General features: G+C 53.2%; 1 protein-coding gene across 8 annotated transcripts in view; it reads left to right on the forward strand.

Moving 5' to 3' along the window:
* The window catches only part of STX3 (syntaxin 3), a 46,459-nt gene that overhangs the window by 10,853 nt on the left and 15,150 nt on the right, over positions 1 to 20,456 (forward strand). For 7 of the 8 annotated variants that reach the window (XM_040259457.1, XM_040259464.1, XM_040259459.1 and 4 more), the window contains exons 2-4: positions 6,883 to 6,966; positions 19,359 to 19,458; positions 20,132 to 20,206. In XM_040259457.1, coding sequence (XP_040115391.1) covers positions 6,883 to 6,966; positions 19,359 to 19,458; positions 20,132 to 20,206 — 259 coding nt within the window. Of the gene's footprint in view, positions 1 to 2,350; positions 2,417 to 6,882; positions 6,967 to 19,358; positions 19,459 to 20,131; positions 20,207 to 20,456 lie in introns of those variants that run through there. The other variant, XM_040259465.1, reaches the window with a different exon arrangement.

Here is a 20,456-nt window from a genome sequence, read left to right on the forward strand (position 1 = left end):
GGAACCAGACGCTGGGCCCAGGCAGGGGTGTGTGTGTGTTTGGAGTCCTTGGATGTGCTGGTATTTGTCCTTGGGAATCCACAACCCCTCATCCTGGAAGGAAGGCTCGGGGGGTGGGGGAGGTAGGCCGTAGGGACGAGGAGAAGCACACGTCCTTGTCTCTTTGAACCAAATTTAGTGGGTGAGGATCTGGGTCTGTAAACAGGAGCCTCCCAAGCACAGAGCTCTTTCCTTGCGGGGAGGAGGAAGCAATAGGAGGGCCCGACCACGTCCTTCCCCAGCGGGGACATGGGGATCAGACGCGCCTCCCCAGGCCGGACTGCTGGTCCCTCCCTTTCTGTTACCATCTCCTTCACCCTGAAACTCTCCCGAGCACTCCTGAGTCTCCCTCGCCCTGACCCCCACTGCGGGAGGGGCATCAGAGAGCCCGTAAGCAGAGGCCTCCGCACTTGGGGTGGCCTTTTCCTCCGTCCATTTGTTTGTCCCTTCCACCTGGACGCTGATTGGAAGGATCCCTCAGGAATTGCTGATGATTCCGATGGATGCTGCAGCCATGCTTGACCTTGGAAAGGAGGGAGGGGGCTCCATCTCTTTTCCCTTTTCTTTAGAAAGCTCCATTCATGTGCTCTGGTGGAGTTCCTGCTGGCTAAGCGTATCTCTTTCTTTCTCTCGTTCTTTCTCTCTTTTCTTCCATTTTCTCTCTTGGCAAGAGGCCTGGTTCTGAAAGTGAAATCGTGTTTTCAGCCTCAGTGTAAGAAGCAGATGAAGGTGGAGCTCTGCAGGTGGAAGAGGGGGTGCAGGCTTGACTCCCCCACCCAAATTCCCTGGGGGGGGTTTCTGAGGCATCCCCAAGGTCTCCTGGGGGTCCACAGAGTCGTGTTGGAAAGCTAAGCTCCTTACTTGGTGAGAAAACCGAGGCTTAGTGGGGACCAGTGCCGGCCCGAGGCCCCCATAGCCCCTATCTCAGCCCCGCTTTCAGCCAGAGAGTGGTGGCCACCTAGTACCTCCCGGGGGCTCCTCAGGCGGCAGACCCGCCAAGCAGGAGGCGTGGGTTCGATCCCTGCGTCGGGAAGAGCCCCGAAGAAGGCCATGGCAAAGCTCTCCAACATCCTTGCCTGAGAATCCCGTGGACAGAGGAGCCCGGCGGGCTGCGGTCCAGTCCACGGGGTGGCAGGGACGGACACGCCCGAGCAACTGAAACGGCAAGGGCCCTGCGGGCGGCAGAGGTTCCTCCGAAAGGAGCCCGCGAAGGGGGCCCACAGGCTGAGCCGACAGAGAAGGGCCCGAGGCGCGGTCAGGCTGGGTGGCGGGATTGCGGGTGGCACCGAGTCCTGGGTCTGCGTCCTCCTCCCACCGTGTCCAGAGAGGGCGGCACGGCCCTGCCGTCCTCAGGGGCCCGGGGCCCGGGCCGGGGCGAAGGGGTGGGGGACAGAGGCGAGCTCAGTGCGGCTGAGTCACGGCCGTGTCTCCTGGCCGGCGAGGAGCAGGAGTCGGGGAGGCGGGCGCGGGTGGCGGGCGCGCGGCCTGGCAGGCGTTTTCCGCTGCGGCCGCTGTGGCAGCTGCTGTAACGTTGCTGTTGCCACGCGGCTCGATAGAGACGGCCCAGTGCCCTTCCAGGCGGTGCGAAGTCTGGCCTGAGCTAAGGCGCATCACGTGCTTTGCTGGCCCTGGGGCTCCGGGGCCCCTTGGCCCCTGTGAGAGCACGGATGTGTCTGAAGAGAAGGCCCCCCGCCCAGCATCTGGTGGATCTGTTCTCAGGGAAGCCCTGGCCCGGTGTCACGTGGCTCAGATGACCTGGGCCGACGGCCGCTTCCTGGAATTGTCTCATCTGGACTGAGCTTTGTTGCTGTAGTTGTCATTTCTGGGGGCAGCTCGCTGCAGTGGGAAAAACTGTGGGAAAAGCTTCCCATCCCGGGAAGATGGGAGTCAAGGAACCTGGGTTCTGTTCCCGGCTCTTCCGATAACTCGTGATTTGGTCTTGGGTTGTGGTGAGAGAATCTCTCAAGTGAGAGAATTTGATGATAGAATCTGCAGGGTTACTTTCGGCTCTAACGTTCTGTATCATTTTTGGTTCTTTCCTGTTTAAGAGCGCTTAGATCCAGATAAAAGCTGTAGAGATCTTGCGTATGGTTGTTTTATTGAGATGTTACCATATGCCAGTATTTTGGTCATCGGATGCAAACAGCTGACTCATTGGAAAAGTCCCTGATGTTGGGAAAGATTGAGGGCAGAAGGAGAAGAGGGCATCAGAGGTTGAGATGGCTGGATGGCATCACCGATGCAAGGGACATGAACTTGGGCAAACTTCGGGAGATGGTGAGGGACAGGGAGGCCTGGTGTGCTGCAGTCCATGGGGTCGCAAAGAGCCGGACACAACTGAGCGACGGAACAGCAACAGCCGTGTGCTGTTCATCGTGTAAGGAACTTCAAGTGATTGTCTTATTTAATCCTCACGAAAGCCCTGGTGGACACTGTTGCTCCTGTTTTGTAGGTAAGGAAATTGAGGCTCAGAGATGTTGAGCCAAGTAAATAAACAGTCATTGAGCCTCAGTGACTAGCATGAAGGGGGCTTTCCCGGGTGGCTCAGTGGTGAAGATTCCAGCCCTGCCAGTGCAGGAGATGTGGGTTTGATCCCTGGGTTGGAGGATCCCTTGGAGAAGAGCATGCAGCCCACTCCAGTGTTCTTGCCTGGGAAATCGCACGGACAGAGGAGCCTGGAGGGCTCCAGTCCACGGGCTCACAGAGTCAGACATGACTGAGCGCGCAGGCACGACGAACATGCGAGGGACTCACTTACCGAGCCCTGGTGGTCCTGCTGCTGCAGAATTGACCTTGACTAAGCCTTTATGTGAGCACTTCTGTGCGTTTAGACTGCACGTCCTTACAGTTAGGTGGTGGGCAAAGAGACACTTACTAGGCACTCCTGTGTGCTGTGCGAAGCTTCCCACCGGTGAGCCTCTTAGGAGTCCCAGGGTCTGTGGTGTTCTGACCACTTAGCAGCAGGAAAGCGGAGAGCAGTCAGAGAACTTGTCGCAGGCCTCACAGCAGCTAAGTGATAACGACAGGCCATGAACCGCAGCTCTGGGTGACCCAAGGCTGCTTTTTCCCCAGTTCGGGCACCCTCTCACTGGAGGTACCTGCTCAAAGCCGGCAGGTGGGGAGTCCCTGTCCAAAGGCCAGGACTCTCGTGCGTATCATGACGGAGGGCTCAGCCTGCCTCCCGTGCTCCGGGACACGGTCGTTCCCAGCTTCCAGAAACTTCTCTGAGTCCACCCCACGATGCAGCCTCATCTCACTTCCTTAGCACATGTGCCTGTTTGAATGAAACTGAGTGGGCACACCCGTGTGTCTTGTGTGTGAGCTACGTGTCTGTCACAAAGCCAAGGTGTTTCCCTCAGTGGGGGTCTCTATCAGGGCTGTGCCAAGTCACGTTCCTGTGGGAAGGTCGGGCTCCTGTTTTCGAGCGAGGGTCTTGGAGACCCTTCTTGGGAGATGGAGCCCTCTGGAGTCCACTGAGATGCCCAGGTATCAGTGATAGTTGGTAAAAGCAGCATTTTGTCTCAAACTTTAGAGACTGCTAGGTGGATCCAGGCTGCTGGTCTCAGTGGGAGTTAGTTATTAAACTGAGTTGATTCAGTTTTTGTTGCATCTACAGTATATGGAAGCCGCTCGGTATACGTTCAGAATAGGTTAATTAATGACAAGTACAAGTAATTTCAGGGCCTCCCTGGTGGCTCAGCAGTAAAGAATTTGCCTGCAACCTGGGAGCCAAGGGCTCGATCCCTGGGTTGGGCAGATCCCCTGGAGAAGGAACCGGAGAAGGAAATGGCAACCGGCTCCAGTATCCTCGCCTGGAGAATCCCATGGACAGAGGAGCCTGGCGGGCCACAGTCCATGGCGTTGCAAGAGTTGGACACAACTTAGCGATTAAACCACTACCACCACAGTTGATTTCATTTCATACTTTTTTTCCCCTTTGGCCTTGCCATGTGGCCTGTGAGATCTCTGATTGAATGCATGCCCGCTGTGCTGGGAGCGCGGAGTCTTACCCACTGGACCACCAGGGAGGTCCAAGCACGAGTAACTTTAATTGCAAGTGACAGAAGCTTCTGGCTGAAGAAGTGAAAAGCAGTATTACAAGAATGCTGTTGGAAGAGGGCTGCGGAAGGTCTGTAGAGCTTGCTCTGAGCCGAGGACTGGCTTTGGGAGAGTGGAGACGAGGGTAGCGTCTCTGTTGGGTGTTGCTGGAGGGCGATTTGGTTCTGTTGATTCAGAATCCTCCAGAAGCCTGGGTGGGCACCGATAACTTTCCCAGAATCATGTGTGGAAGGTGGAGGAGGTTAGGTACCTTCCCGAAGGAAGGTGTTCTGGGCAGGGACACACTCCAAGTCTCCAGGCGAAGCCCAAGGCAGCCCCGAGCCCCCCGGAGTTCAGGTCGGTGGGGAAGGATCAGTAGGTGAAGGGGTGATTAATATGGGCGGGGTGGGACTGAAGAGGGTTTGCACAGAATGCATTGGGAGCTCAGGGAGGTTTTAAATGTTGCAGGGGGTTGGGGTGGGGGAGTGTCAGATCAGGGAGACAGAGAAATTTGTTCAAGATTGAATTTTAAAGGCTCAGTGAAATTTTGCCAGCTGGACAAATGCGTTTCAGGAAGAAGTCCTCAGATGACAGTTCGGCAAGATGAAAGCATGGCGTGTCCAGAAACGTGTTAGGGGCTCCAAGCGCCTGGCCAGAGGCGCACCACAGAGAAGACAGCACGTGCACCTGTGGCTGGTTGATGCAGAGGGCTCCCAGAAAACAACACGATTCTGTAAAACAGTTACCCTTCAATTAAACAAACAAAAAAGAGCTGTGAGGGGAGCCAGATCTTAGGGGGCCCGTGAGCTCTGTTAGGCTTCGGGACTTTTTTTTCCCCTTAGACCATTTTGGGGGCATTTCCCCCTCTTCTATTTTCCTTTTCTTGAACACAAAACCTTAAAGAATACTGAAGGAGGTGAGAGTACCTGACCCAACAATATCTAAGCACCTAACAGCACTTAACTGAATTCTTAAGGAATGAATTTGGTTTCAGGAAAGGGCCTGGGATTTTCTAGGTAGGAAACATCCTATCTGGGCACAGGGCCACTAGGCTTTGGGACTTTTAATCCTGGGAAATGTCAGGAAGGTGCTCGCGGGGCCGGAGCGGCGTCCTCGACGTCCAAGTCCTTGCACGAGGCTGTCACCCTTGGGTTGCTGAGGGCTGCAGACACACCAGAGAACGAGGCGGGGGGCGCTCAGTTCTCGGCTGTGTCCGCCTCTCTGCGACCCCAGGGACTGCAGCCCACCAGGCTCCTCTGTCCACGGGGTTTTTCAGGCAGGAATACTGGAGTGGGTTGCTGTTTCCTCCTCCAGGGGATCTTCCCCATGCAGGAATCGAACCCAGGTCTCTTTCATTGCAGGCAGATTCTTTACCCACCGAGCTCTCAGGGAAGCCCAAGATGAGGGGGCGGCAGTCAAAGGCGGCTTCCCAGAGGGCTGGAGAGCCCCACCTCTCAGGGGGAGTTCCAGGAACTCCATCAGGCGTAGACCATCCCCGGGATGGTGCCCGGGAAGGGAACGGGGGCCCTGGTGGCCTTGCTTGCTCCTGGAGTCCTGTGTTGAGAGTGGCGCGTCTTGGCTCAGGAGGCCATGGGCCCCTGAAGCGGGTGGAGAGCCAGGATCGAGGTTCATCCCCCTCGCCACCTCCACCCCCGGCACCCCTTCTCGCTCGTGCCTGGAGGTGGGGCGCTGTGTGCGCTGCAGCAGTCCGGGGGGCGTCTGGGGGAGAACGCAGAAGCAGCTCGGGCCCTTTGGCGGGTGGGAATGGGGGCACTTCCTTTTGCTGCCACTTTGTGGTCCTGCAGAGGTGGTTGAAGGAGACTCAGAAAGCTGGGGTCGCTGGAGGCTGCAGGGAGCTCTCTGTTTCCTGTGAACACGAGCTCTGACCGGGAGCTCTCGTGGTACTGTTTCCTTTACAACAGGTAGTTGCTGAAAACAGGAAAAGGTTTGCTCCCACTGTAAGGATTTGAAGCTGGTGCTTTGGAGGAATCAGAACTGTTCTGATACATATATCCCTGGTGGGGTAGTTCATGCACCCGAACATCGTGGAGAACAGTTAGAAACACGGGATCCAGACCTGAAGGACAGGCTGGAATCTCGTCTCCAACACTAGCTGTGTGGTTTTGGGCAAGTTACTTAGCCTCTCTGTTCTAGAGTCTCCAACTGGAATAAGTGGCAATAACAGCACCAATGCCATCATCACCAGCCCCCGAAACACGGTGTTCACTGAGTGCTGGCGGTACGCCAGGTACCGGGTACAAGTCTCATTTTCATCGGGTCACTTATTTTGTAAACAAACCTGTGATTTAAGTGGTGTTATGATTAGCACTTTATAGATGAGGAAAGCTGGGGTCGATCGACTGATTGGTGTTTTTCTTTTTTGTCTCTCTCTATAGTTAATTGAAAGTTGCTCAGTCATGTCTGACTTTCTGTGATATAGTCCATAGGCCAGAACATTAGAGTGGGTAGTCTTCCCTTCTCCAGCGGATTTTCCCAACCCAGCGATCGAACACAGGCCTCCCGCACTGCGGGCGGGTCCTTCACCAGCTGAGCTCCCTGTAGTTGATTTACAATGTTGCATTAATTTCTGGTGTGATTCAGCAACACACATATATACCTTCTTTTGGGAGCTAGGATTTAAACTCATGTGTGAGAGGGTTGGTGTGTCGCAGAGCTGCTCTGCGATCTGCGGGCCGTGTCTGAGGCGCGCACTACAGATACAGCTCCCGGTGCTTGGCACGCGTTCAGTGCTTCCTGGGGGTTTTGGTCTCACCTCGTCCTTTTCGTCCTTTTCGTCCTTCACAGAAGCAGCTGACGCAGGATGACGACACCGACGAGGTCGAGATCGCTGTTGACAACACAGCTTTCATGGACGAGTTCTTCTCCGAGGTGGGTGCCTTCCGGTGTGTTTCTTCTGAATGGACGTAAGGAACCACAGCTTCCTTAGGCAAGAATAAAGCCTGTAGGCCTTTCAGAGGCAGCAGAGGAAAGCCAGTCTTCTGCTGGGGGGAGCCAGGCCGAGAGGCTGCGAGGAGAGCCTCCTGTTACTGGGGAGGACGTGGGTTTCTAATCTCACTGAGAAACCCAGCAGAAGGCAGACCGTGCACAGCAAAGAGACACTGTTAGAGTCTTACGCTCCTGATGACGTTCTCATAATGCCCTTTCTTCCTACAGTACAGAATTTAAATAGGGAACCAAGCAGGGCACCCAGCCACGAATGTAAGGAAAAGAAAAGAAAAGAAAAATGCATTTCATGGAATTTTTAGGCCTGTAATTGAGATAGATCAGAATTGTTGTTACCAAAAATTCAATCCCTTTGACTTAATTCTGGTAACAACTCACAAACCAAGAGACCACCAGTTTGAAATTCAGCAGAGGCAGAAATGGGTGGCCTGTGTGCACAGATTCCCATGGCCTTTGAGGGAGAGGCTCCTGCTGGAAGGTGCTATGGGAGACGAGAGTGACGGAGAGCTTGGGGAAGGGGTGCACGTATCACGGACAAAAACGCAGGCTTTGGAGCCAGCTTGGGTTCGCGTCTCAGCCCTGGGGACTTCCCCTGGCAGTCCGGAGGCTAAGACTCTACCTCCCAGCGCAGTGGAGGTGGGTTCACTCCCCAGTCGGGGGGGACCTAAGATCCCACGTGCCCCATGACTCAAAAACCAAAGCATGAAACAGAAGCAATATTGGAACAAATTCAGTTAAGGCTTTAAAAATGAATGACCCATAAAAAAACATCTCAGCCCTTCTGACAGCTGCCGTTCTATGAACATTCCTTCCAGGCTTGCTTTCTTTATCTGTACACTGGGACTGATAATATAATTCCCTAAGGACTGTTAGGAGGATTAAGCGGGTTCCTGTTTCTGAAGCGTTCATGAGCACCTGCCGTACAAAGCGCTCCAGCTCCAGCGCTGCACTGCCGCCATACCGCGGCTTCTTTATTTAGGCTTTTAATTGCTGTATCTGAAGAGGTGTCCTGCGCTCTCTGCAGGGCAGGTGTGGGTTCCTCTCGGCCTCCGGGCTGTGGGTGTGGAAAAGCCACCCTCTGGTCTGCCTCTCAGTGGAGCGGGGCTCGATGGCTCCCGCCACTCATCTGCGAGGCTCAGAGCGGGTTCAGGGTGAGCGTGAGCGTGTGCACGCCTGATTGGGAAGTTAGCCCGGACTGCGCCCCACCCTTCCCGACGGTGGGCCCGTCCCTTTGCTGGAGGAGTCATAATGAGATCAGACGATGCTTGAGTTATCTATGGGTCCAGTGTTGTTCTAGGTGTGGACCCTGGAAGGAAAAGCTCTTTCAGTTCAGTGCTGGGGGTGGGCGTGAGGAGCTGTGTGATGTCACTGCAGCTCATTGCCCTGGTCTTGCCTTGGAGAACCAGTTACATTGACTTCTTTCCTAAGATCAGGACTTTCTGCAGTAACGGTGTCCTCCCTTTTCTCTTAACCCAGTAAGTGGGGACCTGAGAGGCAGTGTTCCTTGGGAGGTGGGCAGATGGGTGGGCCTTGGTTTCTGCGACCTGGTCTGAGTCTACCCTCAAGCCTTTAAATAGCAGTTGACCTTGGGCTGGTTCCTGAACCCAGCTGGGCTTTAATCCCTGCTCTGGAAATCAGGAACAGCAGAACTTACCTTTCAAGCCTGGCCTGAGGATTCCCTTGAGATCACATAAGGATCGTACATCTGGAAAGCATTATCTGAGCTGGAAAGCGCCAGATGGAGGGTAGTTATTTTTGGAGACTTAACAAGGTCTCGGGGGCTGCTGCTTTTCTTCTTGCTTTCTCTTTGTTAAATGTTTTTCTATCATTAAAAAAAAAAAAAGCCCCATCATATTTAAGGTAGAGAAGGAGACAGCATGCTTGGCTGGAAAGAGCATGATTCTTTTGGACTTAATTCCTTATCTGCCACTAACTGTGTGATCTTGGGCACATGTCTTTTTTTTTTTTTTTTTTCAACATTTTATCTTGTTTTGGGGCACAGCTGATTAATGGGCTTCCCTGGTGGCTCAGAGGGTAAAGAATCTGCCTGCAGTGAGGGAAGATCCCCTGGAGAAGGGCATGGCTGCCCATGCCAGTATTCTCGCCTGCAAATTCTGTGGACACAGGCTGCAGTCCAAGGGTTAAAAAGAGCTGGGCGTGACTAAGTGTCTCTTCACATTCGTAGCTGATTAACAATGTTGCGATAGTTTTGGGTGAATAGCAAGGGATTCAACCATACATATACATGTAACCATTCTCCCCCAACTCCCCTGGGATACAGGCCTACAGGCCTCCGTGTAACACTGAGCGGAGTTCTATGTGCCGCACAGTAGGTCCTTGCTGGGTATTGGTTTAAATACGTGCACCACAGTATACACGGCCATCCCAGACTCCCTAACTATCCCTTCCCCCGATTTCTCCCCGGCAACCGTAAGCATGGTCTCAAAGCCTGTGCACCTCTTCTGCTTCGTGAGTCAGTTCGTGTGTGTCGCTGCCTTTCGGGCTCCACCTGTCAGGATGTCCCACAGTATTTCTCCTTCTCTGTCTGACTGACTTGTCTCAGTGTGACGCTCTCTAGGTCCATCCCTGTGGCTGCAGATTTTCCCCTTCTTTTTCACGGCTGAGTAATATCCCATCGCTTGTACGTACCGCATCTTTTTATCCATTCCTCTGCTGATGGGCGTGTAGGGTGCTTCTGTGTCTTGGCTGTCGTAAACAGTGCTGCTGTGGACACGGGGGTACATGTATCCTTTCGAGTCGTATTCTCCAGACGTATGTCCAGGAGTGGGATTGCAGGGTCACAGGCTAGCTCTATTTTTAGTTTTTAAGGAGCTTCCGTATCGTCCTGCGTAGTGGCTTTACCAGCTGACGTTCCCACCAGCAGTGTAGGAGGGCGCCCTTCTCTCCGCATCGTCTCCGGCACTTATTTGAGGATTGCTTGGTGACGGCCGTTCTGGCTGGTGTGAGGGGATAGTTCACTGTCGCTTTGATTCTCACGCCTCTGTCACTAGTGACGTTGCAGATCTCTGCACGTGCCTGCTTGGCCATCTGCCTGTCTTCTTTGGAGAAATGTCTGTTTAGATGCTCTTCTATCGGGCACGTGTCTTAACCTCTCTAAGTGTCTGTGGGTTTAGCTGTGAAGTGGGGAGAAAAATATTCATCTCCTAGATAAGTTGGGGGTGAAAGCAGCCAACACGGAGAAAGTGCTCACAGGGGACGTCGGTAAAGGTTATTTCCCTCCCTTCACATCTAATGGGGTGCAGAGAGGGTCCGTACTGGAGGCTCTGTCTCAGGCAGAGACAGGAGGGGCCGGTGCACGGGTCTTGGTCTGCTGCATCTCAGCTCGGCTCGTGGCAGTGGTGTAGCTTTGGAAAAGTTGTGTAGCTGCTCTCAGCCCCACTTTCCTCTAGAACAGGCCTAGCAGTGTGGTTGTTGTTGTTGAGTCACTAAGTCGTGTCTGACTCTGTGACCCCAAGGACTGCAGCATGCCAGCTCTTCTGTCCTCCACTGTCTTTCTGAGTTTGCTCAGACTCATATCCATTGAGTCGGTGATGCTATCCAACCATCTCATCCTCTGTTGTCCCCTTCTCCTCCTGCCTTCAGTCTTTCCCAAAATCAGGGTCTTTTCCAGTGAGTCAGCTCTTCACATCAGGTCACCAAAGTTTTGGAGCTTCAGCTTCAGCATCATTCCTTCCAACGAATATTCAGGACTGATTTCCTTCAGGATGGACTGGTTGGATCTCCTTGCAGTCCAAGGGATTCTCAAGAGTCTTCTCCAACACCACGGTTCAAATGCATCAATTCTTCAGCGCTCAGCTTTCTTTGTAGTCCAACTCTCACATCTGTACATGACTACTGGAAAAACCATAGCCTTGACTAGACGGATGTTTGTTGACAAAGTAATGTCTCTGCTTTTCAATATGCTGTCTAGGTTGGTCATAGCTTTCCTTCCAAGGGGCAAGCGTCTTCATGGCTGCAGGCACCATCCACAGTGATTTTGATTTTTATAATAACTTTGATTTTGACTGTATAATAATCAAAGGTTTTTTTTTTTTTTAATGCATTTCCTGGCTTTGGGATCTTGTTTTATTTGTATTTTAAGTTCCCACTGACCAAATGACAAAAATATAATCTACATTTAGAGATAGGACCTGCTACCAATACCAATACAATTTTATTGGAATATGGAATGTAAACAGATGCTTTCAAACAATCAATCTAACCTTATAAAAATGTATGGCATTATTAAATAGTTAATAAAGAAATCCTAAAGTGTGATGTGGTGGTAGACACCTTGAGCTCTAGCCCAGTGTGAGAGGTCCCCACAGTTGTGGCATGGCTCTGCAGCTGGGGTCAGGGGGCTGCATGCAAACCATGTTGATAACAGGTCCCCAGAGTAACATCAGCCCCCATTTTTTAAATCTTCTTAAACAAAATACAGCTTCCTTTTCTTAACATGAAGGCTAGCACAATGGATCCCAATCTTTGACACTTGTCCCAGCAGCTCCAGTACCTTCCCCAAGTCTCTTGTATGTTACTGTCTCTGGTCGCTTGGGTTATGGGTGGCCCTGCCCACATAATGCCAGTTTCTGCACGTGAGAAAGACTTTTCTTTGCCAACACATTCATGTATACCTATCAGAGCTCAAAAATGCAGATTACCCTGATTACAGAGGGAGACTGTTTCTCATGGGGATAAAAAGGGGTAAAGGGTAGGAAAGGAGGACTTTCCCTCCCCTGCCACCCAATTTGTCTTTCCTGAATAAATTTTAATAGGATGTTTTTATCCTCCCTCCCTGAAGGCTGACTTTCCAGCTTTAGTCATAGTTGTGAACAAAAAATCTTTGTTTCAGAGATGTGCATTAAAATAGGTGCACATACAGGGATGTGCTGGGAAATGAAGCTTTCCTTAAAAGACTGGAAAAAGAAAAAAGCTACATGAAAAAAATAGCAACAAGATTTTAAGGTTAGGCAAATCAGCGAAGGTTACAGTAAGCTCCAAGTGATGCAACTTAGCATTCAACTTCTGATGGAACAGATGGGCCTGTCCGAGGCATCACAAGGTTTAAAGTAATGCCTCCTGACATCAAATGGGACTCTGGTGAGAGTGACTGCAGGTTTTTTTATTATTATATTCATAATAACCAGCAGTATTTCCTGCTGGTTGTTATAAAATGAGAAAGTAATGGATATACCTGCACAGCGTGTGACCTATGCTAAGTTTGTCTTCAGTAAATTTAAGCTTTTTCACCATTCTGTTCCCCAGTATATTTGTTAATGTGTATGTATATATATATACACATACACACACATACATACTGGAGAAGGAAACGGCAACCCACCCAGTGTTCTTGCCTAGAGAATCCTGTGGACGGAGGAGCCTGGTGGGTTGCTGTCCATAAGGTCTCACAGAGTCGGACGTGACTGAAGTGACTCAGCGCGCACGTATACATCACAGAGTCTACTTTAGAGAATGTCGCCTGGAAATATCCTCGAAGGTGGATTAATGTGCATTCCAGATAATGGGGGTTGGGGAAATGGAAAGGCTCCCTCTCCACGGGTCCGAGGAGCACACCCAGTGCCTCCTGCAGGATGGAGCAGAGGCTTGCTTGTGAGTGTGCTCTTGTGAAAGAGCACACAAGCCCTCACCTTTCGGGCTTCTGGACCACTTCCAGCAAGTAGGTCACCCCTGGTTATTTGCAAGGCCTGACGGTGGGAATCACAGATGGTCAGGGAGGCACTTCAAGGTACAGATCCAGTCACAAGACCAGGAGGTTTTCAAAATGTACTTTGCTCTGTGAAACTCGAATGATTTCTCTCGCCTCTCAGTTACTACGGAAAAGGATTGACCCTTGGGTGTTGAGGCCTCACAGGCTGATTAAGCCAGGGTCTAGCAAATGATAAACCTCAGATTTTTGTCTAATTTGCAGTTGTCTGCATATTTGCCTTGGTCTTTTTGTTCAGCTGGCAGAGAGGACAAAGTTTTAGAGGAAACAGCACCTACCTGAGAAATGGCGTCTGCTCTGATTGTATCTGCTTATATAATAAATCCCTCTATCAGTCAGTGGGGTAGAATAGCCCTTCTGTAATACTGATGGAGTCTGTGGATTAGGGATTTAGGGTTCAGACAAGGGCCCAGTGGAGGTTTTTGTTTTTTTTTCTTTTTGGCCCTGCGGTGTGACTTACGGGATCTCGGTTCCCTGACCAGGGATTGAACCTGGGCCCCGGCAGTGAAAGCACTGAGTCTTAACCACTAGACCACCGGGGAACTCCCAGAGGTGGGTTATTTTTGCTGCACAGTTTCTGGCGTCTTGACTAGCCAGAGTCTGGAATCTCAGAGACTTTTAACTCAGGCGTCTGGTGCCTGAGGGAGACACCAGGGTGTCTCAGAGGAGACCTGTACTTCACCTCTTTCTGTGTCTTGGGCTTCTCAGCACGATGGACTCAGGGTCATTGGTTTGCGGGGCAGCTCAGGGCTCCAGGGCGGGCCCGGCAGCTGTGGCAGTCACACCGCCCATCACTTGTACTGTGCGCTGTTGCTGAGGCAGTCAGAAGCCTGCCTGACTCAAGAGAGGACTGCACAGATGGCCTCTCCATGAGGAGTGGACGGGACTGCGCCGTGACCGTGTGGTCCATCACTTGTTCTTCTCTCTCTTTGGCCGCACTGGGTCTTGGCTGCAGCGTGCAGAGTCCTTCACTGCGGTGCATGGGCTCTTCGTTATGCTGTGCAGACTTCTCAGTAGCTGTAGCACAACAGGCCGAGTTTCCTTGCGGCGTGCGGGATCTTAGTTCCCCGACCAAGGATCAAACCCATGTCCTCAGCGCTGGAAGACAGATCCTTAGCCACCGGGCCAGGAAGCAAGTCCCCATGCCATGTTTTAAAACCACCGGAGTCACAGCTCCATGTGGCATCACCCTACACCAGCATCACTTCACGGGAGGCCTGGGATCGATCGCCGGGTCGGGAAGACCCCCTGGAGGAGGACATGGCGACCCACTCCAGCACTGCTGCCTGGGGTCTCCCACGAGCGGAGGAACCTGGTGGCCTCCAGTCTCTAGGGTTGCAAAGAGCCGAACACGACTGAGTGAGTGAACGCACACACCAGCATCACAGGCAGGGAGAACGTTCAGAAACCCTCTTCTCAGGGAGGAAAACTACCCAGATCCTTCACGCTGCCCTTGCTCGTGGCCCTTTGGCTGGCGACGGATCCCATGGTCGTGTCCACTCTTCGCTTAGAGTGGAGATCAGAAAAGTGAGAAACGGCTAAGGGGCAGGACCGTCAGGATTACCAGAGGACCAGCCACAATCCAGCCTCTAGGCCTGGCAACCCCGCTGCCCAGAGGAAATGGCTCTGTTAACACGGAAGGGCAGGCCCAGGTGGGGATGGCTGTTTGGATTGCGGTATGAGATGCCCGAAGACTCCAATCCTGTTTGAGAAACACTCCCTGCTCTTTTCCTCCCGTGGAGACTGGACACGCACACGAGCTTGTTGCAGGCTCTAAGGAGCCCTGCAGTGAAGGAACCGGGTCAGGCTACCTGTCTCAACAGTTATTTTTTCACGGAGCCCTTTCTGACGTGCGACTTCTGCTAATGAGAGAAATGAACTCACTGACGAGAATGCTGTCATAAACTTTTCTTTTTCATAGTGGTTTATGGAGCAAGCTTGTCTCCAGAGTTCAGTTCAGTTCAGTCACTCAGTCGTGTCCGACTCTTTGCGACCCCATGAATTGCAGCACGCCAGGCCTCCCTGTCCATCACCAACTCCCAGAGTTCACTCAGACTCATGTGCATTGAGTCGGTGATGCCATCCAGCCATCTCATCCTCTTGTCGTCCCCTTTTCCTCCTGCCCCCGATCCCTCCCAGCATCAGAGTTTTTTCCAATGAGTCAACTCTTCGCATGAGGTGGCCAAAGTATGGCCTTGACTGACGCCCTCGGTTGCGTTGAGCTGCAGTGTTCTCGCCCATGAACAGGGTAGTGATGGTGACGTCACAGCCGTCCAGGGAAGAGCCTGGTTTCTGGGACAGGTGTGAGTTAAATCAGGTTTAGTTCTCAAATACATTATTGTGCGGGGTAATGTCAGTCTCTTTAAAAGAACCCGAACACACAGACAAACAGCACTTGAGTGTTTTGCTTCAGCACGTAGATCTCCTGCTCGCCCTGCCCTTCCCCGGCTTTCGTTCTCTGGCAAATGCATGGAAAGGAAGTTGATTGCACGTGCCTGCTGCCATGAAGCACTCAGAAAGGCACCTTTGAGAAAAACCAACGCTTCCAAGAAAAGACAGACAAAGTTAGAAGAAGGAAGAAAAAAGCTCTGCGGTTGGCCACTTGCCCATCCTGAAGTCCTGAAGGGTTCTGCGATTCCTTGGTGCACTGACTAAATCGCTGGATTACTCAGAGTCCCTGAAGCAGCTCCAGATGGGGAGCCTACTGAGGCCAGAGGGAGGGGCAGCTTCTGTGGCTGGAGGAGGAGTGGAGGCGGCAGTGGAGGCCCCTGACCCGGGAAGCTCTGTGGACAGGCTGAGGACGGAGCCTGGGGTCCAGTTCTCCCATCCGCTGGGCCGTCTAGTCAAGTGTCTAGAGCGACTCTGAGCTTGGGGTCCGACAGTCTCATCCTACCAACTTCCTAGCTTGTCTTCCTACCACTGAACAGACTTTGAGTCAGGATACTCTTCACGTTATGGAATAATAATATTCCGGGAGATATTTTTCAAGTCATCCAGTCCTTAGGAGTCATCAAAACCTTACGCTTGGGACTTTTTTTAAAAATTGGAGTATAATTGCTTTATGATGTTGTGATAGTTCCTGCTGTGATCAGCTGCCTGGGCCCGTGTGTCCCCTGCCTGCTGGCCTCCCCCGCCGCACCGCTCAGCCCGGCCCTCTCGGCCGTCACAGGGCGCTGGGCTGGCCCCTGTGCGGCGCAGCGGCTTCCCGCCTGCGGGCTGCGTCCCGCATGTTGTGTCTCCACATCAGTGCTGCTTGCCCAGTCCATCTCGTCCGCTCCGCCCCCGCTGCGTCTGCCTGTCCATTCTGTGTGTCTGTGTCTCTGTTCCTGCCCTGCAAATAGCTTCATCTATACCAGTTTTCAGATTGCACATATATGCATAGGCTTGGATTACCGTGATATTGAATGGTTTGCCTTGGAAACAAACAGAGATCATTCTGTCATTTTTCAGATTGCATCCAAGTACTGCATTTCAGACTCTTTTGTTGACCATGATGGCTACTCCATTTCTTCTGAGGGATTCCTGCCTGCAGTAGTAGATATAACGGTCATCTGAGTTAAATTCACCCATTCCAGTCCATTTTAGTTCGCTGATTCCTAGAATGTCGACGTTCACTCTCACCATCTCTTGTTTGACCACTTCCAATTTGCCTTGATTCCTGGACCTGACATTCCAGGTTCCTATGCAATATTGCTCTTTACAGCATCGGACCTTGCTTCTATCACCAGTCACATCCACAACTGGGTATTGTTTTTTCTTTGGCTCCATCCCTTCATTCTTTCTGGAGTTATTTCTCCACTGATCTCCAGTAGCATATTGGGCACCTACCAAGCTGGAGAGTTCCTCTTTCAGCGTCCTATCATTTTGCCTTTTCTACTGTTCCTGGGGTTCTCAAGGCAAGAATACTGAAGTGGTTTGCCAGTCCCTTCTCCAGCGGACCACATTCTGTCAGACCTCTCCACCATGACCCGCCCGTCTTGGGTGGCCCTGCATGCCATGGCTCATAGTTTCATTGGGTTAGACAAGGCTGTGGTCCGTGTGATCAGATTGGCTAGTTTTCTGTGATTGTGGTTTTCATTCTGTCTGCCCTCTGATGGAGAAGGATAAGAGGCTTATGGAAGCTTCCTGATGGGAGAGAGACTGAGGGGGAAACTGGGTCTTGTTCTGACGGGCAGGGCCGAACTCAGTAAATCTTTAACCCAATTTTCTGATGATGGCTGGGGCTCTTTCCCTCTGTTATTTACCTGGGGCCAAACTATGGTGGAGGTAATGAGGATAATGGGGACCTCCGTCAAAAGGTCCCATGATGCACTGCTCCACTCAGTGCCCCCAACCCTGCAGCAGGCCACTGCCAACCCACGCCTCCGCCGGAGACTCCTGGACACTCAGGCAAGTTTGAATCAGTCTCTTGTGGGGTCACAGCTCCTGTCACCTGGGTCCTGGTGCGCACAAGTTTCTGTTTGTGCTGGACTGGGTGAAGCACAAGCTGGAATCAAGACTGCAGGGAGAAATATCAGTAACCTCAGGTATGCAGATGACGGCACCCTGATGGCACCCTTATGGTGAAGAACAACTAAAAAGCCGCGTGATGAACGTGAAAGAGGAGAGAGAAAAGTTGGCTTAAAGCTCAGCATTCAGAAAACGAAGATCATGGCATCCAGTTCCATCACTTCTTGGCAAATAGACGGGGAAACAATGGAAACAGTGAGAGACTTTATTTGGGGGGCTCCAAAATCACTGCACATGGTGACTGCAGCCATGAAATTAAAAGACATTTATTCCTTGGAAGAAAAGCTATGACCAACCTAGACAGCATATTAAAAAGCAGAGATATTACTTTGCCAACAAAGTCCATCTAGTCAAAGCTATGGTTTTTCCAGTGGTCATGTATGGATGTGAAGGTTGGACCATAAAGAAGGCTGAGCAATGAAGAATTGATGCTTTTGAACTGTGGTGTTGGAGAAGACTCTTGAAAGTCCCTTGGACTGCAAGGAGATCCAACCAGTCCATTCTGAAGGAGATCAGTCCTGGGTATTTATTCATTGGAAGGACTGATGCTGAAGCTGAAACTCCAGTACTTTGGTCACCTGATGGGAAGAACTGACTCACTGTTTTCGAAAAGACCCTGATGCTGGGAAAGATTGAGGGCAGGAGGAGAAGGGGACGACAGAGGATGAGATGGCTGGACGCCGGCTCGACCCCTGGTCTGGGAGACCCCACGTGCTGCGGGGCAGCTGACCCATGCGCCACAACTCCTGACCCTATGCCTCGAGCCTGGGGCTGCAGCTGCTGAGCCCCGGGCACAGCTGCTAATGCCCCTGCGTCTAGAGCCGGTGCTCTGCAGCAAGACATGCCCCCGCCTTGCGAAGCTTGCACACCAGAACGGAGACCCAGTGCAACCAGAAATATGAGTAAATATAGAAGAGAACTCAAGTTTCTTTGCCCTGCTTGCTTTGCCAGTTGCAGAGCTGTGATCAGGTTTTCTTCTTTTTTTTAAAGAAGTGGATTATTCATTGGAGGAAAGGGCTGCTGGAAGCTGCATCGTGAGTTGTCTTTCCATTGCATCTCGGGCTGAGACCCTCCTGTGTGGCATCTTATGAGGTTTCTGTTTGTTGACTGTGGCCGTGTTGGCATGCCCCTTGCTGTGGAGGGCAGGCAGGTGGATGTGGAGGCTTCGAGACCTCTTCCAAGCGAGCTGTGCTCTGCTCATTGCAGCCACCCCCGGAGGGGCTGTGGGGCCGGGGCGCCTGGTGCCTGTGAAGACAGAGCTGAGGCTGAACTTCACACGTGGGTGGCCCAGTCCATGCGGGTCCAGGCACGCCTCCAAGTGCTTTCTTTGTATTCATTTGGCTACACTGGGTCTTAGCCGCAGTGTGCAGGAGCTTCTTCAGCTGTGGTGTGGAGACTCTTAGTTTCAGTCCGTGGGCTCTAGTTCCCCGACCAGGGATTGAGCCCAGGCCTCCCGCCTGGGAGCAGGGAGCCCTAGCCGCTGGAGCTCCAGGGAGGCCCCTGGGACTTTCCCACGCACCCCTGGCAGACTGAGGAGCCTCAGCACGGGGCGGACCCGGCTCCAGCTCCGGTCCCGGTCGTCCGGGGCGGTCAGCTGGTAGGAGGCGTGTCCAGGGGCGCTGGGCGGGCCCGGCCCGGGCGGCCGTGCTCCGGCGCTCCTCTCTCTCTTACCCCTTCACTGTTTCTCACTCCGGTGCGTTCTCTCCCTTTCGCTGTTGGCCTCTTTGCTTTCTCCCTGCCTCTCCTCGCTCACCGTGGCTCCCGCTTCCGGAGCAGCTGAGGCCCTGCCGGTGACCTGACCCTTCCCTCTGACGCTCCTTTGGCTTTCCCTGGCTCTTCTTGACTCCAGCCGGGACCCCATCCGAGGTGGGCGGCACGTGTCCCCTCAGGGAGCACTGCGGACCGAGCTTCGGGTCGGCTGCCGGCACGCCCTTCTCTGGCTGCGGATGGGGTGGACCGGGCGCTCCCTGGGGCCGTGGGCCTCGGAAGGCTTGCCCAGGGTCACCACCTCCGTGCATGAGCCCGAGGCTGGGCGGGGAGCTCGGCTGAGCGGTTCCCCCTCCTGACGCCTCTCCACTTACAGATCGAGGAGACGCGCGTCCACATTGACAAGATCTCCGAGCACTTGGAGGAAGCGAAGAGGCTCCACAGTGTTATCCTGTCTGCGCCCATCCCCGAGCCAAGTGAGTGCACGCGCCTGGTCACCGTCCCGGGAGTCGCAGGGGAGGGCGTGTCCCTCACGCCCGCCCTCCTCCCCCTCTCCTGCCCTCACCGCCCTGTGAGCGCCAGCTCTCTGACGCAGCACGCGGGGTCTTCACTCTTCGCTGCAGCATGCAGACTCTTTAGTTGGGCCTGTAGGATCTGGTTCCCTGACCAGGGGTCGAACCCGGGCCCCCTGCACTGGGAACGCGGAGTCTTAGCCACTGCACCCCAGGGACGCCCCTGTCCCCTCTGCTTTTTGTGGCTCCACTTGGCCAGACTCTCGTCTCCTTCCCAACGAGCCTAGTCCCGTGGCTGGCGGGGACTCTTGCTGCTGCTGGCGTGCCTTGCCTCTGCCCCCACCTTGGGTTTCTGGAAGGCACACCTGTGCTGTTTTCTCTGCTTGAAATGCTTCCCCAGACCCTCCTCTTCTTCCACGAGGTGTTTTTATTCTGTACGTCGTCAAGGGCAGGGTGCCTGGAAAAATGCCCTTATAAGTTAAGCTCGCTGCGTTCTGATGATGGGTGTCTGGGGAGCCCCTGGGGATGCGTACTGCCCTGGATGCCTGAGAAACCACCACGCCTCCTCCGCTGATTGTTGTCGCTGACAAAGCGTTCAGTCTCTGCTAACTGATTCTGCCGGCCTTTGTTTACCCAGAAACCAAGGACGACCTGGAGCAGCTCACGACCGAGATCAAGAAGAGGGCCAACAATGTCCGGAACAAGCTGAAGAGTAAGGGGCCAAGGGAGCAGCCAGCCCCCCAGCCACCCCGCGTCGGGGGTCTGGCCCTCCTGCAGCAGAACGCTTCCTCATGGGGGTGACGTTGCGCGTGGCCTCTGCTCGTGCTCTGGGCTCTGTCTTGGCATGACGGATGATAGCCCCAGAGCTTTGTGTGGCTGAGTGAGGCGAGAACTGAGGTCTGGGGACGGGAGCAGAAGTGTGCTTCCAGCTGGTGAATGTCTGGTGGCTCGGGCCCCTTGAC

This window comes from Oryx dammah, unplaced genomic scaffold (genome assembly GCF_014754425.2).
Source record: "Oryx dammah isolate SB20612 unplaced genomic scaffold, SCBI_Odam_1.1 HiC_scaffold_17, whole genome shotgun sequence".
NCBI lineage: Eukaryota > Metazoa > Chordata > Mammalia > Artiodactyla > Bovidae > Oryx > Oryx dammah.